At 40.0% G+C, this 21083-nt stretch overlaps 1 protein-coding gene across 2 annotated transcripts in view; it reads right to left on the minus strand.

The window, feature by feature from the left end:
• CTR9 (CTR9 homolog, Paf1/RNA polymerase II complex component) overlaps positions 1 to 5160 on the minus strand; it is a 53881-nt gene extending 48721 nt beyond the window's left edge. Inside the window, exons 1-2 of one of the 2 annotated variants that reach the window (XM_037840158.1) lie at positions 4913 to 5160; positions 3570 to 3668 (exon numbers count right to left, since the gene is read on the minus strand). In XM_037840158.1, coding sequence (XP_037696086.1) covers positions 3570 to 3668; positions 4913 to 4957 — 144 coding nt within the window. In that variant the 5' untranslated portion in view covers positions 4958 to 5160. The remainder of the gene's footprint in view (positions 1 to 3569; positions 3669 to 4912) is intronic. The other variant, XM_037840157.1, reaches the window with a different exon arrangement.
• Positions 5161 to 21083: the final 15923 nt, after the last annotated feature.

Below are 21083 nucleotides of genomic sequence, written 5' to 3' on the forward strand. Positions count from 1 at the left end.
GGCAATATGCCAAAGCTAAATGTCAATAAGAAGGGGATAAAAGGGAAGGGAATGAGATTTTTTTCTTTTCTTCTTTTCAGAAGAAATGGAAATGTTTTCATATAGATTGTGGGGGTGAATGCATAAGTATGTGACTATACACTTAGAATGGATTGTATAATGTGTGAATAAAACTGTTTAAAAAAATAAACAGAAAAGTACAAGTGCTGGAGAAGATGTGGAGAAAGAGGTATACCTATTCACTGTTGGTAAGAAAGTAGATTTGTGCAGCCGCTCTGGAGGGGGCAATGTGGCAGTTCCACAGGAAGCTAAGTATAGGGTTGCCATATGATCCTGCAACCCCGTTACTACGTATATACTCAGAAGAACTGAAAGCAGGGACACAAATAGACATTTGCACAATGATATTTATAGCAGCATTATTCATGATTGCAAATGGATGGAGGTGGCCCAAGGGTCCGTTGAATGATGAGTAGAAGGGTGAACTGTGGTGTATACATATGATGGAATATTGTGGGGCTGCAGAAAAGAATGAAGTTGTAAGGCATAGAACAAGTTGAATGAACCTTGAGGACATTACGTTGACAAAATAAGCCAGAACAAAAGGACATATATTGTATGAACTAACTATAAGGAGCAAACTCTGAGAGTTAAGTTCAAGAGCACAGTTTACCAGAAAATAGAAAGTGACCAGAGATTGGGCAACTGATGATTAAGGAGAATGTTCAATAAGGTTCACTGTAAAGGTTCAAAAATGAATAGCGATTGATTTAGGTGATGAATGTACAACTATGTAATGGTACTGTAAACAATCGAAAGTACGATTTGTTTTGTATGACTGCGTGGTATGTGAATATATCTCAATAAAATGATGATTAAAAAAAAAATGAATAGCACAATACTGTGTGATGGCAGCACAATACTCTAAGTGTAATTAATAAAGCAGAGTGTAGTATGGTTGAAAGAGGAAGGCTGAAGTTGTGTGTGTCACCAGAGGGAAAGCTAGAGGATAAAAATAATTTAGTGAAACCCAGAGTAGACAATGATGGTAGTTAATTGTAAAAATATAAGAGAGTTCTTACATGAACTAGAACAAACCTAGGTCACTATTACAAGGTGTTAATAATAGGGTATTTATGTGGGAAAAAATTCAACGAACGTAAACTAAGGTCTATAGTTAATGGTAACATTACAACATTTTTTCATTAGTTGTAAGAAAGGCACTATACCAAAGCTAAGTGTCAATAATAGGCGGATATAAGGGGTATGGGATTTTTTTTTCCTTCAGAAGAAATGAGAATGTTCTCATATTGACTGTAGTGCTGAACGTATAACTCTGATTATATCAAGCATCAATGATTTTTATTCACACACCATACAATGACTTTTATGGTGTGTGAATAAAACTGTTTAAAAAATTAAAAAATGGGGGGGGATAAGAGGTATAGGTGATTTTGGGTTTCATTCTTTTCTGGAGTAATGAAAATGTTCTAAAATTGATCTGGTGATGTATGCACAACTATGTGATGATATGGATACAAAAAACACTGTGAGCCAATGATTGTATACTTTGGATGGTTTGTTATAGTGCGTGAATATATCTCAATAAAATTGCATAAAAAAAACAACCTGTACATGTTTTAAGCAGTTTGATTTGCAATAGACAAAAACTGGAGACAACTAAAATGTCCATCAATAGATAAATGGATAAACAAGCTGTAGTGTGGTCATGCTATGGATACTACTGAGCAATTAAAAAGGAAATAACTATCGATACATGCTAAAACATGGATAAATCTCAAAATAATTATGCTGAGTAAAATAAGTCAGACCAAAAGAATATACACCACTCTCTGATTCCATTTATATAAAATTCTAGAACATGCAAATCTTGGGTGTCAAAAAGCAATCAGTGGGAACCAGGAGATCAGTGGGATCAAGGAGTAAAGCAGGAGGAAATTTGGGGTGGGAGGGTGACAGATATATTCATTATCTTTTCTGTAGCAATGGTTTTGTATGTCAAAGCTTATGAAGGGATACACTCAAATATGTGTAGTTTATTACAGGTCCATTAAACCTTAAAAAAAAAAGCTGTTTTAAAAAAACTGAAATCACTACAAATGCTTCCAACCTTACTTCTTACCTAGCAAAAATTGATTTTAACCTAAATCTTTTAAACAAGCAAGCCCAAGAGCATGACACAGTAGCAAGTGTGAGGTATAAAGAATTCTAGACAGAAAACTTGGGTTCTGCTTCTAGAGCTATCAGAAATTATCTGTCACTTTGGGCATGCTGAATAATTTCTCTGGGCCTGTTTCATTTATAAATAATAATAGGAATAGCCATCATTTATTGACCATGTACTATGGGTCACATATGCCAGGAGCTTCACACACTTTAATCTGTACTACCATACAACATGCCCATATTCTAGATGAGGAAACAGGATCAGAAGTTAGGTCACTGGCCTAAGACGATACAGCTAGTCAGCAGCCAAGTTGGGATTTGAACAAAAGTCTCTGTAATACCAAAGCCTACATTCTTTCCTCTGCAACAACTTACATCCTACGGTATTTCATCAATTTACTCTACCATAGATGCCATGCTAATTCTCCAATATCCAACTTTTGTGTAAATGCCATTAGAGGAAGCATATGTACTAAAACAAAAAATTTAAGTTCCTTTCTGGTTTCAAAAAATGTACAAAAGGAATAAAGGCTTATTCTCCATAGAATAAGAAATCTTGGTACTTCAACTAAGGCAGGCAGAGTTTGTCACTGAAAATATTTCTCTGTAAATCCATATAAAGGAAAGAAATTCTGAGGAGTAGGTTTGAGCACTTTACACAAGCCTAGTTCCAGGCCTACTTCTCTGATCCTCCAAGAAAACATGAGGTGTCCTCCTATCTTTTCATCAAAGTACACCCTATGGCACACCTGCTTAGGAATAACAATTACAGTATTTATATTATCTATCTCCATAAATAGGAAAAATGATTTCATACCTGTTACTGGTGTGTGTGTATTTTAGGCTTTCTGTAGTGATTTTCCTGTGAATTTCCAGTCACATTCATGTTATGGAGGGAACCAAACAAGGACAAAAACCTTAAGCCCATGATAAACTTCACACCAAAAGGTTTTTGTCATTAGCCTGGGAAACTAATCACTTTCTAGGGTATTTTATAGGCAGTGTTTTACTCTTATGGGAAGCAATGTTCATTAGCAATGTTTACATTGTAGTATCTTGCTTTTTGTCAGTTTATCTATAAACCAACTCAGGCTTCACTGAATAATCACTAAAAAATCAAATACAAATAACTCAATATAGAGTACTCTTTGGCTTAAATGAATTTTGCTTTTACCAACACATATACTAATTTACCATGTGCATTAGCACATATCATTTGCTAAATTGGACTTACTGTTCCAAAAATGGCAAGGCAATTAACTTCCACAGACACGGTATGGTTATTTATCATGCACTGAAGCTGGCTATTATTATGTCTGAAAACAAAAAGCACATATTTTCCCAGTCAACAAGCAAAAAAAATTTGTTATGTGAATACTAACCGCTAAAGCAATCCATATGTGCAGCTGCGTGTGTTCCTGTTTCAGAATACTGATAACTTCATCTCCCTCCGGTAACTGATCGAAGTCAAGTTCAATGACCTAAAACATAAAATACAGATGTTAACGCTTTTCTTTCTTTTTTAAATTCACAATTCTTCTCTGCTGCTTTTCTTGAATATACACCCATATGCATATACATAGGGTTTGTGCTTACTTTCAATAGGATTGAACTATTACATGTTAAGGAATGTTTAATGGAGCACACAAAAAATAGGTTATACTACAATATTAAAATAAAATCACAGAGAAGCAAACAGATCCTGCCAGTTGCCCCCAAATCACTAGAACTGTACAATGCTACAAAAGCTTCACTTATTCAAAAATAACAAAAACTCCACTTAACAAATAATCCAAGTAAGTAAGGTAAGCACCCCAGAGATGGAAGCCGCAAGTCTTATAGCTCACAATGCACAATCCTGGAGGCAATGCAAAGTTGAATGCTACTGTACACATCAATCATGGAGGCAGCATTTATGGCACAGACACTACTGAATGTGGGCACAAAAACTGTAATAGGAAAATGTTCTGGAATTAGATAGTGGTGATGGTTACACTGCTTTGTGAGTATACTAAAACCACTGAATTCCATGGCATGTAAATTATATCTCAATTAAAAACACAAATAGCATAGGAAATGTCCAGTAAGACCTAACATCAATGCAGAGCTTTACAGGCCAGCCATGAATGAGGGGTTGGGAAGGAAGCGGGGCTAATTCTATCTGTACACGGTAGAAGCTTCTCCTCAGACACCCAGAAAAGCTGTATCTTGGGGTCCCTATCTCACTGTGGAAACAGCATAGGTCATTAGATTATTTGCTACGTATCCTGTACGGTGGAAACAGCGCACAACGACACATTCCAGTTTCTAGGAGAGAAGGGGCGAAACCCTATATATTCCCAGGAAAAGATACCTAATTTGAGCCGCAGATAGACCACGGTGAGATTAGCGCCCACCCCCGCGATCCATTAAGTATTTTACAGTTTATTCGGTACCCTCACACCCTTGGGCTCCTAAGTTAGGAAAAGAGCGGAGAACTGTCAAATACGAACAGGTTTTGAGGAACTTTCAACAACTCCTCGGAGTGGCCCCGAGTTTGCGAGGCCAAGGGTGTTCTCAGTCTGGGAGGCGCAGGTCTCAGGAAAAAAGTGACCGGGGCTCTGGCCGGGGATATCGGCCTGGGCTCCTGGGGCAGGAGGGTACTCTCGCTTAGAAAAAGAAGTCAACTGAAGGAGAGGATTGTTCAAGTTCAAGGCTTCCACCCTCCCCCATACTCGACAGTTACCTCATCAGTGTCCCGGAGGGGAATCTCGATGGAGCCCCGCGACATGATGAGGCTAAAAGACGAGCGGGCGTCCCGCCCCGGCGCTCCGTAACCAGTAGTCCTCGCTTCTAGCTCTTCCAGAGGTTAGCGACGGCTCAGCCCCGGGTTATGACCGCCGCTCCGCGGCGCCGTCAGCGATCGGTCTCTTCCTTCGCGTCAGTGGCTTAAAACAAGGACCAATAGATAGTGTCCGGTCACTTCCGACGGCCCCGCCCCCTGCCCCCGGAAGGATTTTCCGCCGGAGGGTGCGTCCGACTGCTGGCTCCGCCTGTGGCTCGGATAATTGCTTTGTTTCGGGATGATGGCTCTGATGTATTCCTTCGCGGGTCGCCTGTAGGTGGACAGAGGGTTTTACAGTATCTCCGTGAGCCTGACGCTTCTGAGTCTGCAGCTAACAATGCCGTAAGCTGGAATAAAAGAACCCTAGAGTGGGCGGGGAGACGAACGCGGCGCTGGTTCAGGTTCTGGCCGCTGACTGACGTTGGACATCTGATCAATTCATGCAATTCTGAGCCCCAGACTCCGCCTCTGAGCTCCGGATTTGGCCTTTGTGGGATGGGCCTGGCGCACCTTGCTTTCTTTTCAGGATTGCTGTGAATTATTCAACCATTTGTTCCTCAACCCAATCGTTAGTTTATCGTTTAGCACCTATTATGTGCAAGTCATACCTGTCATGCCTTTGTGGCTAGTTTAAGTGTTAAGTTAGCAATGTATCCTGTAATCATTGTAGTAATTCATGTATTTTGTCTTTTTTTAAAAAGCTTTTTGAAGTATATAAGAAGAGCTGCTAGATTTGTGGCTTTCAGGAAATTGTATAAGAATATGATTAGGACTGTAATCTGTTTTCATTTTAGAATTTGATTAAACACTGTTAATGTGATCCAGTTAGTTTATAATCAGTTTTAATTAAATTAGAGAAGAATCGGATTACCTCTCAAGTGTTTCTCAGATGTATCCCCTTCTCGTCATCTCCACCACCTTCATTCTAGCCCAAACCTCTATTACCACTCACCTGGATTACCGCAATAGCCTCCTATTTGACCTAACACTTCATCCACTCTTGCCCCACACTCTAATACAGCTTCAACGTGTTGCACACATTAAGAAAATACCAGTTTAATGTTTGTCTTTCCTTCTACCGCCCTTAAAACCTTTAAGAAGAAATTTTAATATGTTAAATTTGTGTTACTTAACTATTGCAATGTTTGGATCAGTGCTATCCAACACAAATGCAGTGTGAAACAAACGTAACTTTAATAATATAGTTCATTTAATCCAATATATACAAAATATTATTTTAACATACAATCAATATAAAAATTATTTAAATAATTTACATTTTTTCATGCTAAGTTTTGGACATCCAGTATGTGTGTTACACTTATACCGTAGTACATGTCAATTCAAATGCTAAATTTTCACTGGAAATGCTGGATCTGTATTTAGATTTTATAAAATGTACAATTTAAAAAGTAGACTCACACTTTAGTTTTTCTAAACATAATTAAGTTTTCTGATAACTGAATCAATTATCAGTTTTTAAATGTAAACTAATTAAAATAAATTTTAAAATTGAATTCCTCAATTGCATTAGCCATATATGTGTTCAATGTGGTTAGTGGCTACTGTATCACATAGTACAACTTTAAAGAATACTGTTCACTAGATTTTAAGGTTTATAAAGTAAGTATTAAACAAAAGTACACATAGTACTGAATGTATTTATCTACACCTAAAAGCCTCCCTGACATCGAAAACCCTAACAGTATATTTCAATTGGCTTTTAAGTTACTGGCAACCAAAAGCATCTTAATTGATAATGTAGAACAGTATGATAGAATAATAGAGAAACTCAATTTAGATTGAGATTTGGAGGAAGTGACATTTCAGTTGCACTCGGAAAGATGAGTAAGATTTGGCTAGGTAAAGGCTATAGAGGAGTGTGTACCAGAGGGACAGCTTGCTGGGCAAGGCAAGAGCTTTGTGAATGTTAAATAAGACCATGTAGGGGAAGGTAGCATGAAGCTGAAGACATAAGAAGTAGCCAGCTCATGTTGGGCTTTTAGCATATGAACCAAAACTGACACCTTGTCCTGTTCCAATATGAGTAAGCGTACATATTGCATCCCTCAGTTAGGAAAAACAAAACTTTTTGCACTCTGAGATAGACCTATCTGAGATAAACCTATTACAACACTAACTAGTTGTAATCTCCAAAATGATTGAAACCGTCAGCATTTCCCATGTTACAGACTCCCTAAAAAACAATTTAATTCTTGACTTCTGTGGTGGTTAAGTCTGAAGATAATGCAATGGTTGGGTAGAGGGATATGACAAATCATATGAGAAAATTGCTGTTTTTCCATCATGAGCTAACTACCTATAACCTGTAAACTTGGTAATTGTGTGTTTGTGTGTTTGATGAAACTAGTCCTCCTAAGGCCTGAACACATTTGTAAACTTTTGTGTTTTTGCAAGTTAATTTTTTTTCTAGATGATTTTGTCTCTGAAACTTCTTTTGACATAGGGTAAGTTAAGGGTTTTGGGTTTTATCCTAGGTGCAATGTGATTGAAAAATTTTAAGTGATGTGTGAGTGTGAGTGTGTGTGTGTGTGAGAGAGAGAGAGAGAGGGAAGAGGGAGGATTAAATTTGTGATTTGAAAAGATCATTCTGGCTACACATTGTGGAGAATGAATTGAAAGAGTGCTTGAGAGGATGTGGGCAGATCACTTAGGAGATATTGTCCGGGTGACGTGTTGTAAATGGCTGGGAATAGGTTTAAGGTAGTGGCAGTGGAGAGAAGATGGCATGATTGTGCAGTGTTGTTCACAAAATTCCAGGCTCCCTATTGGGCCTGAGTGCACCAGATAAAGAAAGCAATTAGTGTATATGGTAAGTAAGTGTGGGTTATCTTGAGCGCATATTCTAAGACTCTTTAGTTTTCTTTTGTTGATATTGTGGTTTGTTGTATTGGTAAATATGCATATCTAGCCATCCAAAAGAGTGAGCTATTTTATATGTTGATAAAATGCTCTTATTGTTCAAAAGGAATAAAGAATATTTGATCTTCATAAGGAATATTTATCTTAAATTAGACATCTTTTAAATAGCAGGACACAAAGGGAAGTGTTTTCAATAGTTTGTTTAAACTAAGAAAGAATAGGGAGCCTATCAATAGGATAAGTCTTTGCCCTTTCCCTGTCAATTATTAAAATGATTATTAAAATAAGCCCTATTCCTGAAATAGTAGGATAAATGATCATTAGAAAAAAAATTAGGATTATAATTTATCATTACATTTGTCTAGGCAGTTGTTTTATAATCTGTGCCGTAGTTTCCTGTTGGTTTCAATAAATATTCATCTCTGAAACATGAACTTGTTTTCAGGAATTTAAAACTATAAAAAGTGCTGCCTTAGGTAAGAACTGGGAATGTAAAGGGTAGCAGGCCTAATTTGACTGTCAATATAAAAACTATGATAGAAATCTTAGTTCTGTCGGATGAGAATAACCACAAGACTCTCCTGCTACAAATACTGGAAATGCTGGGTAAAAAATATGATAAATGTCCTTTTAAATGCAAAGCTGAATGATCTAATAATCAGAATAACAGACATTTAGCCTGTGCTAAGGCTACCCAGATGGTGGTGGGCAAGAGTAGGAGTTGTTTTCCAAAGACCAGGAATTTGCATTTTAATGCTCACACAGAGTCAAAATCCGAAATTTTGGGCCAATCCTGGATCCCTTAAAAGACTACATCTTTTTTTTTTCCCCCTGTTGTTTATTTTTATTTTTTCTTTTTTTTTAAGTCTTCATTTTATTGAGATATATTCACAAACCATGCAGTCATACAAAACAAATCGTACATTCGATTGTTCCCAGTACCATTACATAGTTGTACATTCATCACCTAAATCAATCCCTAACACCTTCATTAGCACACACATACAAATAATAAAGAATAATAATTAAAGTGAAAAAGAGCAATTAAAGCAAAAAAGAACACTGGGTGCCTTTGTCTGTTTGTTTATTTGTTTCTTTCCCCTATTTTTCTACTCATCCATCCATAAACTAGACAAAGGGGAGTGTGGTCCTTTTGGCTTTCCCAATCCCATTGTCACCCCTCATAAGCTACATTTGTATACAATTGTCTTTGAGATTCATGGGTTCTGGGTTGTAGTTTGATAGTTGCAGGTATCTACCACCAGCTACCCCAATTCTTTGGAACCTAAAAAGGGTTGTCTAAAGTGTGCGTAAGAGTGCCCACCAGAGTGACCTCTCGGCTCCTTTTGGAATCTCTCTGCCTCTGAAGCTTATTTCATTTCCTTTCACATCCCCCTTTTGGTCAAGAAGATGTTCTCCATCCCACGACGCCGGGTCTACATTCCTCCCCGGGAGTCATATTCCACGTTGCCAGGGAGATTCACTCCCCTGGGTGAAAAGACTACATCTTGAGTAAAAGGGTGGGGAAAAAATCTACCAACTACCAACAGGAGATGACAGTTTGTCCTCTGGTTATGTAAGTTGCAGGTGGTGGTGGGTGGGGGAAGAGTCTCCCCTGAGAATTTGCAACCATAGGTCCGTACCTCAGGTGAGTCTGGGAGTTGATAGTACCCACTTGGTCTGGGAAGCCCCAAGGCAAGTAGTTAGCATAAAAATTACCCCTAGGCCTGTGCAGTCCCTAGGGAGCCTGGGCAAGCTTCTTAACCTTTAGGATCAATCCTTACTTTCCCTAATTATAATGACACAAATAATAATAGCTAACAGGTTTTGAATGTTGATGTGTGTCAAGACTATTCTGAGCACTTTACATGTCAAAACTCATCTTCAGAATAACCCTGTGATGTGAGTACCATGATCTGTCAGTGTAGTGGGGAGAGGTCATAGCTATCTGTAGTACTGATATGAAAATAAGATAAAGAGTTGTATAGCAGGTCAAGGCTTATGGTTTCTGTGTTTCTATTGTGTAAACTGCAGCCATCTACTCTGCCCCTTGGGGTTCTTTCACTTCAAGTGGGACACAAACTCTCAAACTCTTTTCTTCTTTTTCCTGTTATTCCCCAAAGACAAGCAGAAGGTCCTTTTTGTTTTAAAGATTTTATTATTAATTCCTGTTGAATGAAGGAAGAAAAAAAGATGGAACTTGAGGTGGAACTTGGAAGATGGGTAGGACTGAATAGTCAGAATTGTGGGGAGAGTGTTTCAGGCAGAGAAGGTATATCATGAATAAAATCTTAAGGGCAAGAATAACACTATTTAAGGCCAGTGAAGAGGGACTATGCCATAGCATTAAAACTTATCAGTTGTGTTTTTTAAAAACAACTTTATCAAGATATAATTCACATTATATAAAATTCACTTTTTTTTTAAAACAATTTTTTTACATCCACCCTCTGTCCCATCTCTTCCAGGAAGCCTTTCTTGTTATCATCTTTCTTAGTTTTGCTAGGCTGTGATCACAAATACCGCAAACTGGTTTTGACTTTAAACAAAAGAAATTTATTGTCTTACGGTTTCAGAGGCTAGAAGGCTTACTTCCTCCTGAGGTCAGTCGTGTTCCGGCTGGCCACAATCATTCAATTACTTGGCTTTCCCATCGCAAGGCCGTGTCCTCTCCTTTCTTTTCCCAGTCCCATGCTTCCTGTGGCTTTTTTTTCTATATATTTGAATTTCTACTTATAAAGGACTCCAGTAATCTGGAATAAGGTCTAACCTCATTCAGTTGGGCCACACTGAAACTAAAATATCTTCAAGAGATTCTATTTACAATGGGTTTGTACCCATAGGAATGCAATCAAGGCCAAGAACATATCTAAATCGGGGTACACAGTTCAATCCACCAGCATCCTTCTACAAGGATCTCTCACCTTCCTTTTTTTTTTTTTTTTTTTAATCTCTGAAAATAGCTTGGCATTGAACTATAGTTTAGAAGAACAATGAACAATATACATTATGATATATTTAGCCTTTTCTATTTAATATATATATTTCTGTATGTAGTCTTTTTTCCCCGCTAAAATTCTGATCTTGAAGAGATACTTTTATAAACTTTTTAAATATTCCCCTCTCCCAGTGTAAGGAAACTGGTAGGTGCTCAATAAATAAATAGATTTTGAATTGCTTTATAAAAACCAAAATTGGAAGCACAGAAAAGGATATTGCTTCCAAAAGCAAATCTACACATAGAATTTGCATGTTATTGCTTTGTGAAGATGAAGTTTTCTGCTTTAGTGTTTAAATATTTTGAAGATATTTTCAGAACTTTGAGAAGTGAAAATTGTTTCAACTAGATGATGCATTCATTCCTAAATTTGTAAGAAGTATTTCAATTTTAAGAAAAGATGGATTATTTAGATTGAATTATTTTAGGTCTGGTATATTAAAAGATCTTTGTTTAAAAAATGAGTTTAGAAGTGTTTAAAACTACTTTTCCTGATTAATTTGTCTATATTTGTGTATATCATAAACATACCACTGGGTTCCGGGACTTGTTAGGGCAGAGATAAAATTAACGTGCACGCTAGTGAGAATTCTTTTACTTACCTCTGAGGTGATTTTATATTTAAAAAAGTGTGTTACAACATACAGGAAGAAACTCTTTCCTGACTATCCTACTCATCTCTCTCTCTATAGTATAGTTTACGATGGGTCAAGTTAGTGGTTTTCACAGCACATAAACTTAGCCAACTTATCAGTGCTCTTGGCTGAGGAGCTGCCAAGGCCAGGTTGTACTGACACACATATTCCAGAGTGCAGACCACTCGTGCAAGTGAGGCCTGTTTACAAGGCAATTTTTTTTTTTTTTTTTAAGTCTAGGGATCAAATTTGCAGCAATACTTTTAATTTTTTAAATTCTTTTTGAGTTTTTTTTTAGAAAAAAAATTCTTCCAATGTTAATAGCATTTTGAAATAATTTTATAGTAGATTAGGGAGAGCTTTTCAAGTTTTGGAGAGATTTTCCATTTTTGTCTCTCAGAGACAGGACTGTCACTTAGAGCAGTGCTTAAACTTTTTAGTTTGAGAAATTAAAAATTCTTTTTAATAAGAATCACCCAAAGAGCCAGAGAAAACTTAGATTTCTGGGCCACAATCCTAGTTTCCGATTTAGTAGGTCTGGGGTGGGATGGAGAATTTGCATTTCTAAAAAGATCCCAGGTGATACTGATGCTGCTAATTCAGGACCACACTTTGAATACCACTGTTTAACAGAATGTGGGATTAAAGAGTTTTAGAGTGGGGCCTTAAAAAGAAAAGTTACTTACATTGTGTCTTACTGTGCAAGTTACTTTACATACATTGTGTTTCATCCTCACAACAACCTTACAAGTTGGGAATGCTTCTTTGCATTTTATAGCTCAAGGAACCAAAGCACAGACAGTTAAATCAGTTATCCAAGATCACACAGATAGTAAGTAACAGGGCCAGAATGTGAACCTGGGTTTTTCTATGTCCTGATCCATGCTTTTTCCATTAAAACATGCTTCTTTATCTGGATTAAGGTTCATCTAGTCCAAGTTCCTTCCTCAGGTGGGAATATCTTCTCCAGCATCCCTAAACGACGGTTCTTCAGCTTCTGCTTAAACTGTCAGAGAGCAGCGCTCCCTACTTCAAAATGGAGGCCTTTTGGGGGGCTGCTAGAGTGAACCATCCCAGTTTGCCTGGGACTGAGGGGTTCCCAGGACACAGAACTTTCAGTTTTAAAATTGGGTCAGCCCTGGTAAACCAGGATGGCTGTTTACCCTAGGGTTGCTCAAAGCATTTCAGAGCCTTTATAATGAGTCCAAATCGTTCTTCCTATAGTTTTCCCCTTCTGTTGTAGTTTTACCTGATGGGGGTTCTGTACATGACAATCCTTCAGATATTTGAAGAGAGTGATCTTTTCACCAGTATCCACAAAGATGGCTCCAGTAGTTTGTAAAGTACTTAGTATGGGGCAGGAATTCTTCTAGATCCTATATATATATTGTGATGGTTAGGTTCATGTGTCAACTTGGCCAGGTGATGGTACCCAGCTGTCTGGTAAAGCAAGCACTGGCCTAACTGTTGCTGCGAGGATGTTTGTGGCTGGTTAATAAACCAACAGGCTGGTTTATTAAATCATCAGTCAATGGCTGCAGCTGTGACTGACGACGTCAAGGGCATGTCTTCCACGGTGAGAGAATGCGGTTGGCTGGTTTTAATCCAATTAGTCAGTTGAAGACTTCTAAGCAAGACAGATAGAGGACCTTCACTTCTTCTTCAGCTGCCCAGCAAAGCATTTCCTGAGGAGTTTGTCGAAGTTGCCAGTTCATTTCCTGAGGAGTTCATCGAACATCTTCATTGGAGTTGCTAGTTTGCTGCCTGCCCTACGGAATTTGGACTTGTGCATACCCACAGTTGTGTGAGACACTTTTATATATCTTATATTTATAGATATCTCTTATTGATTCTGTTTCCCTAGAGAACCCTAACTAATACAACTTGGTTTCGGGAGTGGTTCTTGAGAAACAGAATCTTAAAATGGGCTTTTACAATTTGTTTTCTACTCTGATTAGATTCAAAGGCACTAATGACTCCATTCCCAGTAATCAGGAGGGCACTGACAATCCATGATGTGAGCTGGCAAAAGAGATACGCAAAGTAGCACCGTTTCATTCTCCTAATCATACTCTTGTATGAAGCAAGGCTCTGGGTGACAGTGTTTTCGACACCTTCACAGAGTTTTTCAGAATTAAGAGGTATAATGATGTTGGTTTGCTGCTCTTGGATACGTTGGATAAAGTTATAAGAGAAAGGGACAAGCTAAAGACTTCAAATTTAAAACTTAAACACCGTATGACAGATGTAAAGGTATCTATGTGTGCCCTGAAAGAAAATCTTATTTCCTGTGGCCACAGACTTGAGATTTATGAAAACCAGATGCAGATTCTCATTGTGCGAGTAGCAGATTTACAACATAAACTAAAATCTCAACCTCTCAGGGTGTCTGCTGTTAAAGTAAAGGCATTGATTGGAAAAGAATGGGATCCAGAAACTTGGGGTGGAGATATATGGATTGATAATAATGGCAGTGAGGACATTGGAACCCTGGATTCTGCTGAGACATTGTTAGATTTACCTTTAGTGGGCTGTCCTGAGGAAACAGCTTCCCCACCTCCAGTCTGCCCTAAGGAGCCTGCCATCCAACCTCTACCTAAAGAGATTAATCCTTCAGTGTCTGCTAATCCTGTAATCACCTCCCCTGAGGAAGCAGCCCTCACTCCTCTGTCTGCAGAGATAAATCCTGTTTTAAGAGATGAAAATGCAGCAGAATGTCCTGAGGCAAATGGCTTGAGGGATACTTCTAATTTTTTCATGACCCACCCCCACCACCAGTCTTTGCTTCAAGACCTATAACTAAAGTCCCAACAGGCCCCAAAGGGTGAGGTACAAAGTGTGACCCATTAGGAAGTATGCTATTCTCCAAAAGAACTGTATGAGTTTTCCAATTTAGACAGAAACCAGGGGAATATATTTGGGAATGGATATTAAGAGTGTGGGATAATGGTGGAAGGAATATAAGGTTGGATCAGGTTGAATTTACCGATATGGGCCCACTAAGCAGATTCTGCATTCAACATTGTAGCTTGAGGGGTTAGAAAGGACGTTAACAGTTTGGTCGGCTGGCTGAAACATGGATCAAAAAGTGGCCGGCACTACAGGAGGTTGAAATGCCAGAACTGCCCTGGTATAATGTGGAGGAGGGGATTCAAAGGCTTAGAGAGATTGGAATGTTAGAGTGGATTTATCATGAAAGACCTGCTCACACACCCCTGGAATGTCCAGAGGACACACCTTTTACCAGGACTGTGAAGAATAAATTTGTGAGACTAGCTCCATCATCCCTGAAAAGCTCTACAGTTGCCCATCCCTGTAGCTCAAATATTACTGTAGGAACTGCTGTCACTGAGCTGGAATCCTTAAACACAGTGGGGATAATCGGATCCTGAGTCAGCAGTAGCCAAGTAGCTGCAGTTAATCGCCACAGACAAGGTGGGTGTGGCTACCATAATGGAAAACAGGCTCAAAGCAGCAATCAAAATAATCTGACTCGACAGACTTATGGCATTGGCTAGTAGATCATGGAGTACCAAGTAGTAAAATAGATGGGCAATCGACTAAATTCTTGTTTGAACTATATAAGCAGAAGAATTCTAGGTCAAGTGAACAAAAGTCTCTCTTGAATTACAAAAACAGAGAGTCATGGCCCCTTAATCAATTCCCAGACTTGAGACAGTTTACAGATCCAGAGCCCCTTGAATGAGGGGAAGGACGGGTACCCTTGGGGAAGGATCCTGTTACACTCCCCAAAATTTATACTGTTAATGTTCCTCCCAGCCTTCCCCAGGGGGACCTACAGCCTTTTACCAGGGTAACTGTGCATTGAGAAAAAGGAAATGATCAGATATTTCATGGATTAGACACTGGTTCAGAAGTGACATTAATCCCAGGAGACCCAAAATGTCATTCTGGTCCACCAGTCGGAGTTGGGGCTTATGGAGGTCAGGTGATAGATGGAGTTTTAGCTCAGGTCTGTCTCACAGTGGGTCCAGTGGGTCCCCAGACCCATTCTGTGGTTATTCCCCCAGTGCCGGAATGCATAATTGGGATAGACATACTCAGCAACTGGCAGAATCCTCACATTGGTTCCCTGACTCGTGGAGTGAGGGCTATTATGGTGGAAAAGGCCAAGTGGAAGCCAAAATAGTAAATCAGAAGCAATACTGGATTCCTGGAGGGATTGCAGAGATTAATGCCACTCCCGAGGACTTGAAGGCTGCAGGTGTGGTGATTCTCACCACATCCCCATTCAACTCTCCTATTTGGCTTATGCAGAAAACAGATGAGTCTTGGAGGATGACAGTGGATTATCATAAGCTTAACCAGGTGGTGACTCCAATTGCAGCTGTTATTCCAGATGTGGTATCATTGCTTGAGCAAATCAACACATCCCCTGATACCTGGTATGCAGCTATTGATCTGGCAAATGCTTTTTTCTCAATTGCTGTCAGCAAGGACCACCAGAAACAGTTTGCATTCAGCTGGCAAGGCCAGCAGTTTACATTCACTGTGCTACCTCAGGGTTATATCAACTCTCCAGCCCTATGTCATAATATTGTCCATAGGGATTTTGATCATTTAGCCCTCCCACAAGACATCACACTGGTCCATTATATTGATGTTATCATGTTGATTGAACCTAGTGAGCAAAAAGTAGCAACTACTCTAGATTTGTTGGTAAGGTATTTGTGTGGCAGAGGATGAGAGATAAATCCAACAAAAATACAGGGGACTTCCACCTCAGTAAAATTTCTAGGTGTCCAGTGGTGTGGGGCTTGTCGAGATATCCCTTCTAAGGTGAAGGATAAGCTGTTGCATCTGGCCCCTCCTGTGACCAAAAAAGAGGCACAGAACCTAGTTGGCCTCTTTAGATTTTGGAGATAACATATTCCTCATTTGGGTCTGCTACTCTGACCCATTTACCAAGTGACCAGAAAAGCTTCTAGTTTTGAGTGGGGACGGGAACAAGATGAGGCTCTGCAACAAGTCCAGGCTGCTGTGCAAGCTGCTCTGCCCCTTGGACCATATGATCCAGCTGACCCAATAGTGCTGGAAGTGTCAGTGGCAAATAGAGATGCTGTTTGGAGCCTTTGGCAGGCTCCTATAGGAGAATCACAATGCAGGCCCTTAGGATTTTGGAGTAAAGCTTTACTATCCTCTGCAGATAACTACTCTCCATTTGAGAAACAGCTGTTGGCCTGCTATTGGGCCTTAGTAGAGACAGAATGCTTAACCATGGGCCACCAAGTTACCATGAGACCTGAGTTACCTATTATGAGCTGGGTGTTGTCCAACTCACCAAGCCATAAAGTTGGGCATACACAGCAGCACTCCATCATAAAATGGAAATGGTATATATGAGATAGAGCTCAAGTGGGTCCTGAAGGCACAAGTAAGTCACATGAGGAAGTGGCCCAAATGCCCATGGTCCCCCTCCTTCCACCTTACCTTCTCTTTCTTAGCCCATATCTGTGTCATCTTGGGGAGTTCCTTACAATCATTTGACTGAGGAAGAGAAAACTTGGGCCTGATTTACAGATGGTTCTGCATGATATGCAGGCACCACCTGAAAGTGGACAGCTGCAGCACTGCAGTCCCTTTCCGGGATGTCCCTGGAGGACAGTGGTGAGGGGAAATCCTCCCAGTGGGCAGAACTTTGAGAAGTGCACCTGGTTGTTCACTTTGCTTGGAAGGAGAACTGGCCAGAGGTGCATTAGTATACTGATTCATGGGCTGTTGCTCATGGTTTGGCTGGATGGTCAGGGACTTGGAAGGAACATGATTTGAAGATTGGTGGATGAAGTCTGGGGAAGGGGTATGTGAATAGACCTTTCTGAATGGGCAAAGGACATGAAGATATTTGTGTCCCACGTGAATGCTCACCAGAGGGTGACTTCAGCAGAAGAAGATTTTAATAACCAAGTGGATAAAATGACCTGTTTGGTGGATACCAATCAGCCTCTTTCCCCAGCAACTCCTGTCATTGCCCAGTGGGCTCATGAACAAAGTGGTCATGGTGGTAGGGATGGAGGTTATGCATGGGCTCAGCAACATGGACTTCCACTCATCAAGGCTAACCTGGCCATAGCCACTGCTGATTGCCCAGTCTGCCAGCAGCAGAGACCCACACTCAGTCCCTGATATGGCACCATTCCCTGAGGTAACAAGCCTGCTACTTGGTGGCAGGTTGATTACATTGGACCACTTCCATCATGGAAGGGGCAGCGATTTGTTCTTACTGGTATAGACACATACTCTGGATATGGGTTTGCCTTCCCTGCACGAAATGCTTCTGCTAAAACTACCATTCATGGACTTACAGAATGCCTTATCCACCATCATGGTATTCCACACAGCATTGCTTCAGACCAAGGAACCCACTTCACAGCAAATGAAGTGAGGGAATGGGCACATGCTCATGGAATTCTCTGGTCTTACCATGTTCATCATCATCCAGAGGCAGCTGGGTTGATAGAACGGTGGAATGGCCTGTTCAAGACTCAGTTGTGGTGCTAACTAGGTGGCGATACCTTGCAGGGCCGGAGCACTGTTCTCCAGGAGGCTGTGTATGCTCTGAATCAGCTTCCACTCTATGGGGCTGTTTCTCCCATAGCCAGGATTCATGGGTCCAGGAATCAAGTGGTGCAATCAGGAGTGGCACCACTCACTATCACTCCTAGTGATCCACTAGGTAAATTTTTGCTTCCTGTCCCTGCAACCTTAAGCTTTGCTGGTCTTCAAGTCTTAGTTCGAAAAGAAGGAGTGCTTCCACCAGGGGACGCAACAATAATTCTGTTGAACTGGAAGTTAAGACTGCCATCTGGTCACTTTGGGCTTCTCATGCCTCTGAATCAAGAGGCAAGGAAGGGGATTACTTTACTGACTGGGGTGATTGATCCTGACTATCAAGGGGAAATAGCACTGCAATTACACAATGGAGGTAAAGAAGAGTTTTCCTGAATACAGGAGATCCCCTAGGGCGTGTCTTAGTACTACCATGCCCTGTGATTAAAGCCAATGGAAAACTGCAACAACCCAATCCAGGCAGGACTACCAATGGCCAAGAAACTTCAGGAATGAAGGTTTGGGTCACCCCACCAGGCAGAAAACCACGGCCAGCTGAAGTGCTTGCTGAGGGTAAAGGGAACACGGAATGGGTAGTGGAAGAAGGTCGTGATAAATATCAACTACAGCCACATGACCAGTTACAGAAATGAGGACTATGATGGCATGAATATTTCCTCCTTGTTTTGTTATGATTATATTTTTATTTGTCTGTAAAGCAAATATCTTTGCTTTCTGCTCTGTCTTATCCCCTTATCATATGGCATAAGCTGTATTTTTCATTTTGCTGTATTTAAGCTAAAGGAAATCAATTTTAAGAGTTAATGCCACCCAAGGACTTGCACCCTGTTGTGAAGAGATTTAGTGCATTTCCAGTTGTACACTGCACAGCGGCGTATTGTTAGGTGAAATATATGTCTGTTATTGTTCTCTACTTAGAGATAAAGTATGGTTTTAGGTGATGTGTATAATTGCTAAGTTGACAAGGGGTAGACTGTGATGGTTAGGTTCATGTGTCAACTTGGCCAGGTGATGGTACCCAGCTGTCTGGTCAAACAAGCACTGGCCTAACTGTTGCTGTGAGGACTTTTGAGCCTGATTAATAAACCAACAGGCAGGTTTATTAAATCATCAGTCAATTGGCTGCAGCTGTGACTGATGACATCTTCGAAGGGCGTGTCTTCCACAATGAGAGAATGCAGTTGGCTGGTTTTAATCCAATCAATCAGTTGAAGACTTTTAAGTAAGACAGATAGAGGACCTTCACTTCTTTGGCTGCCCAGCGAAGCATTTCCTGAGGAGTTTGTTGAAGTTGCCAGTTCGTTTCCTGAGGAGTTCATTGAACATGTTCATCGAAGTTACCAGTTTGTTTCCTGAGGAGTTCATCGAACATCTTCATTGGAGTTGCCAGTTTGCTGCCTTCCCTATGGAATTTGGAGTTGTGCATACCCACAGTTGCATGAGACACTTTTATAAATCTTATATTCATAGATATCTCTCATTGATTCTGTTTCCCTAGAGAACCCTAACATATATATATATATATATATATGTATATATGTGTGTGTGTGTGTGTGCATATATCTATATCTATATATATGCACACATACATACACACACACTAATTTAATTCTCACAGTCAGGAGTCCTAAGGGGTAGGTACTAATATTATCCCCATTTTACAGGTGAGGGAACTGGGTCATATAAAGTACCTTGTCCAAGATCACACAATTATTAAGAGGCTGAACAAGGATTTTAATCCAGACAGTATGGGTCCAAAAACTATACTCTTAATTACATCTTAATGCTTTCCACTCAGTCAATAAGTATTTATTGAACACCTAGTATGCACTGAATGAAAAATGGTACAGAAGACATGGTCCTTGTCATCACAGAACATATAGTCTAGCAGGAGATACACAAGCAATAAGTAAATAAAAGAAATGAAATGATTACAAATTAGGATAAATGCTATGAAATAAATAGGGTGCTGTGCCAGTTTGAACCTGTTATGTACCCCAGGAAAGACTATGTTCTTTAATGCAATCTTGTGGGGGCAGACTTATTGTGGGTGGGATCTTTTGATTAGTTTTGTTTTTATGGAGATATGACCCACCCAACTGTCGGTGATACCTTTTAATTAGATTATTTCCATGCAGGTGGGTCTTGATTAGTTTACTGGAGTCCTTAAGAGAGCTCAGGGGACACAGACTCAGACACTTGGAGATGCAGACAAGAAGATGTTTGGAGATGCTAAGCTTAGAGATGAAGCCTAGAGTTTGTCCCAGAGAAGCTAAGAGAGGACTCCCAGATTCTTAAAGAGAAACACCCCGAGAGAACAAGCAAGGATGCACAGGAGCTGAGAGAGAGAAGCTACGAGAGACAGAAGCCCAGAGACATTTTGGGGAAGGCTATTTTGAAACCAGAATCTGGGAGCAAAGGACCAGCAGAAGCCAGCCATGTGCCTTTCCAGCTGACAGACATGTTCCAGATGCCATTGGCCTTTCCTCAGTGGAGGTATCCTCTTGTTGATATCTTAGTTGGGACACTTTTATGGCCTTAGAACTGTAAATTTGTAACCTAATAAATTTCATTGATAAAAGCCAATCCATTTTTGGTATTTTGCATAATGGCAGCTTTAGCAAACCGGAACAAGTGCTAAGATAGAAAATATTGGTATGGCAGTTTGGGTCCAATCAAGAGAGAGGAACTACATAGTAGTTCAGTAAGGGGAAGTTTAGCATAAAGAATTGCTGTGATAAAAGAGTAACTATAAGACATAAGGAAACTCTAGGGTACCTAGGCTGGAGTGAAGGTACTTGTTTCAGTTTCCTGGCTGCTAAAACAAATACCGTGCAATGGGTTGGCTTAAACAATGGGAATTTATTGGCTTATGATTTTGAGGCTAGAAGTTCAAAATCAAGACATCATCAAGGCAATGCTTTCTCCCAGAAGAATGGTATTTTGGGGCTGGCTGCTGGCAATCCTG

This window comes from Choloepus didactylus, chromosome 6 (genome assembly GCF_015220235.1).
Source record: "Choloepus didactylus isolate mChoDid1 chromosome 6, mChoDid1.pri, whole genome shotgun sequence".
NCBI lineage: Eukaryota > Metazoa > Chordata > Mammalia > Pilosa > Megalonychidae > Choloepus > Choloepus didactylus.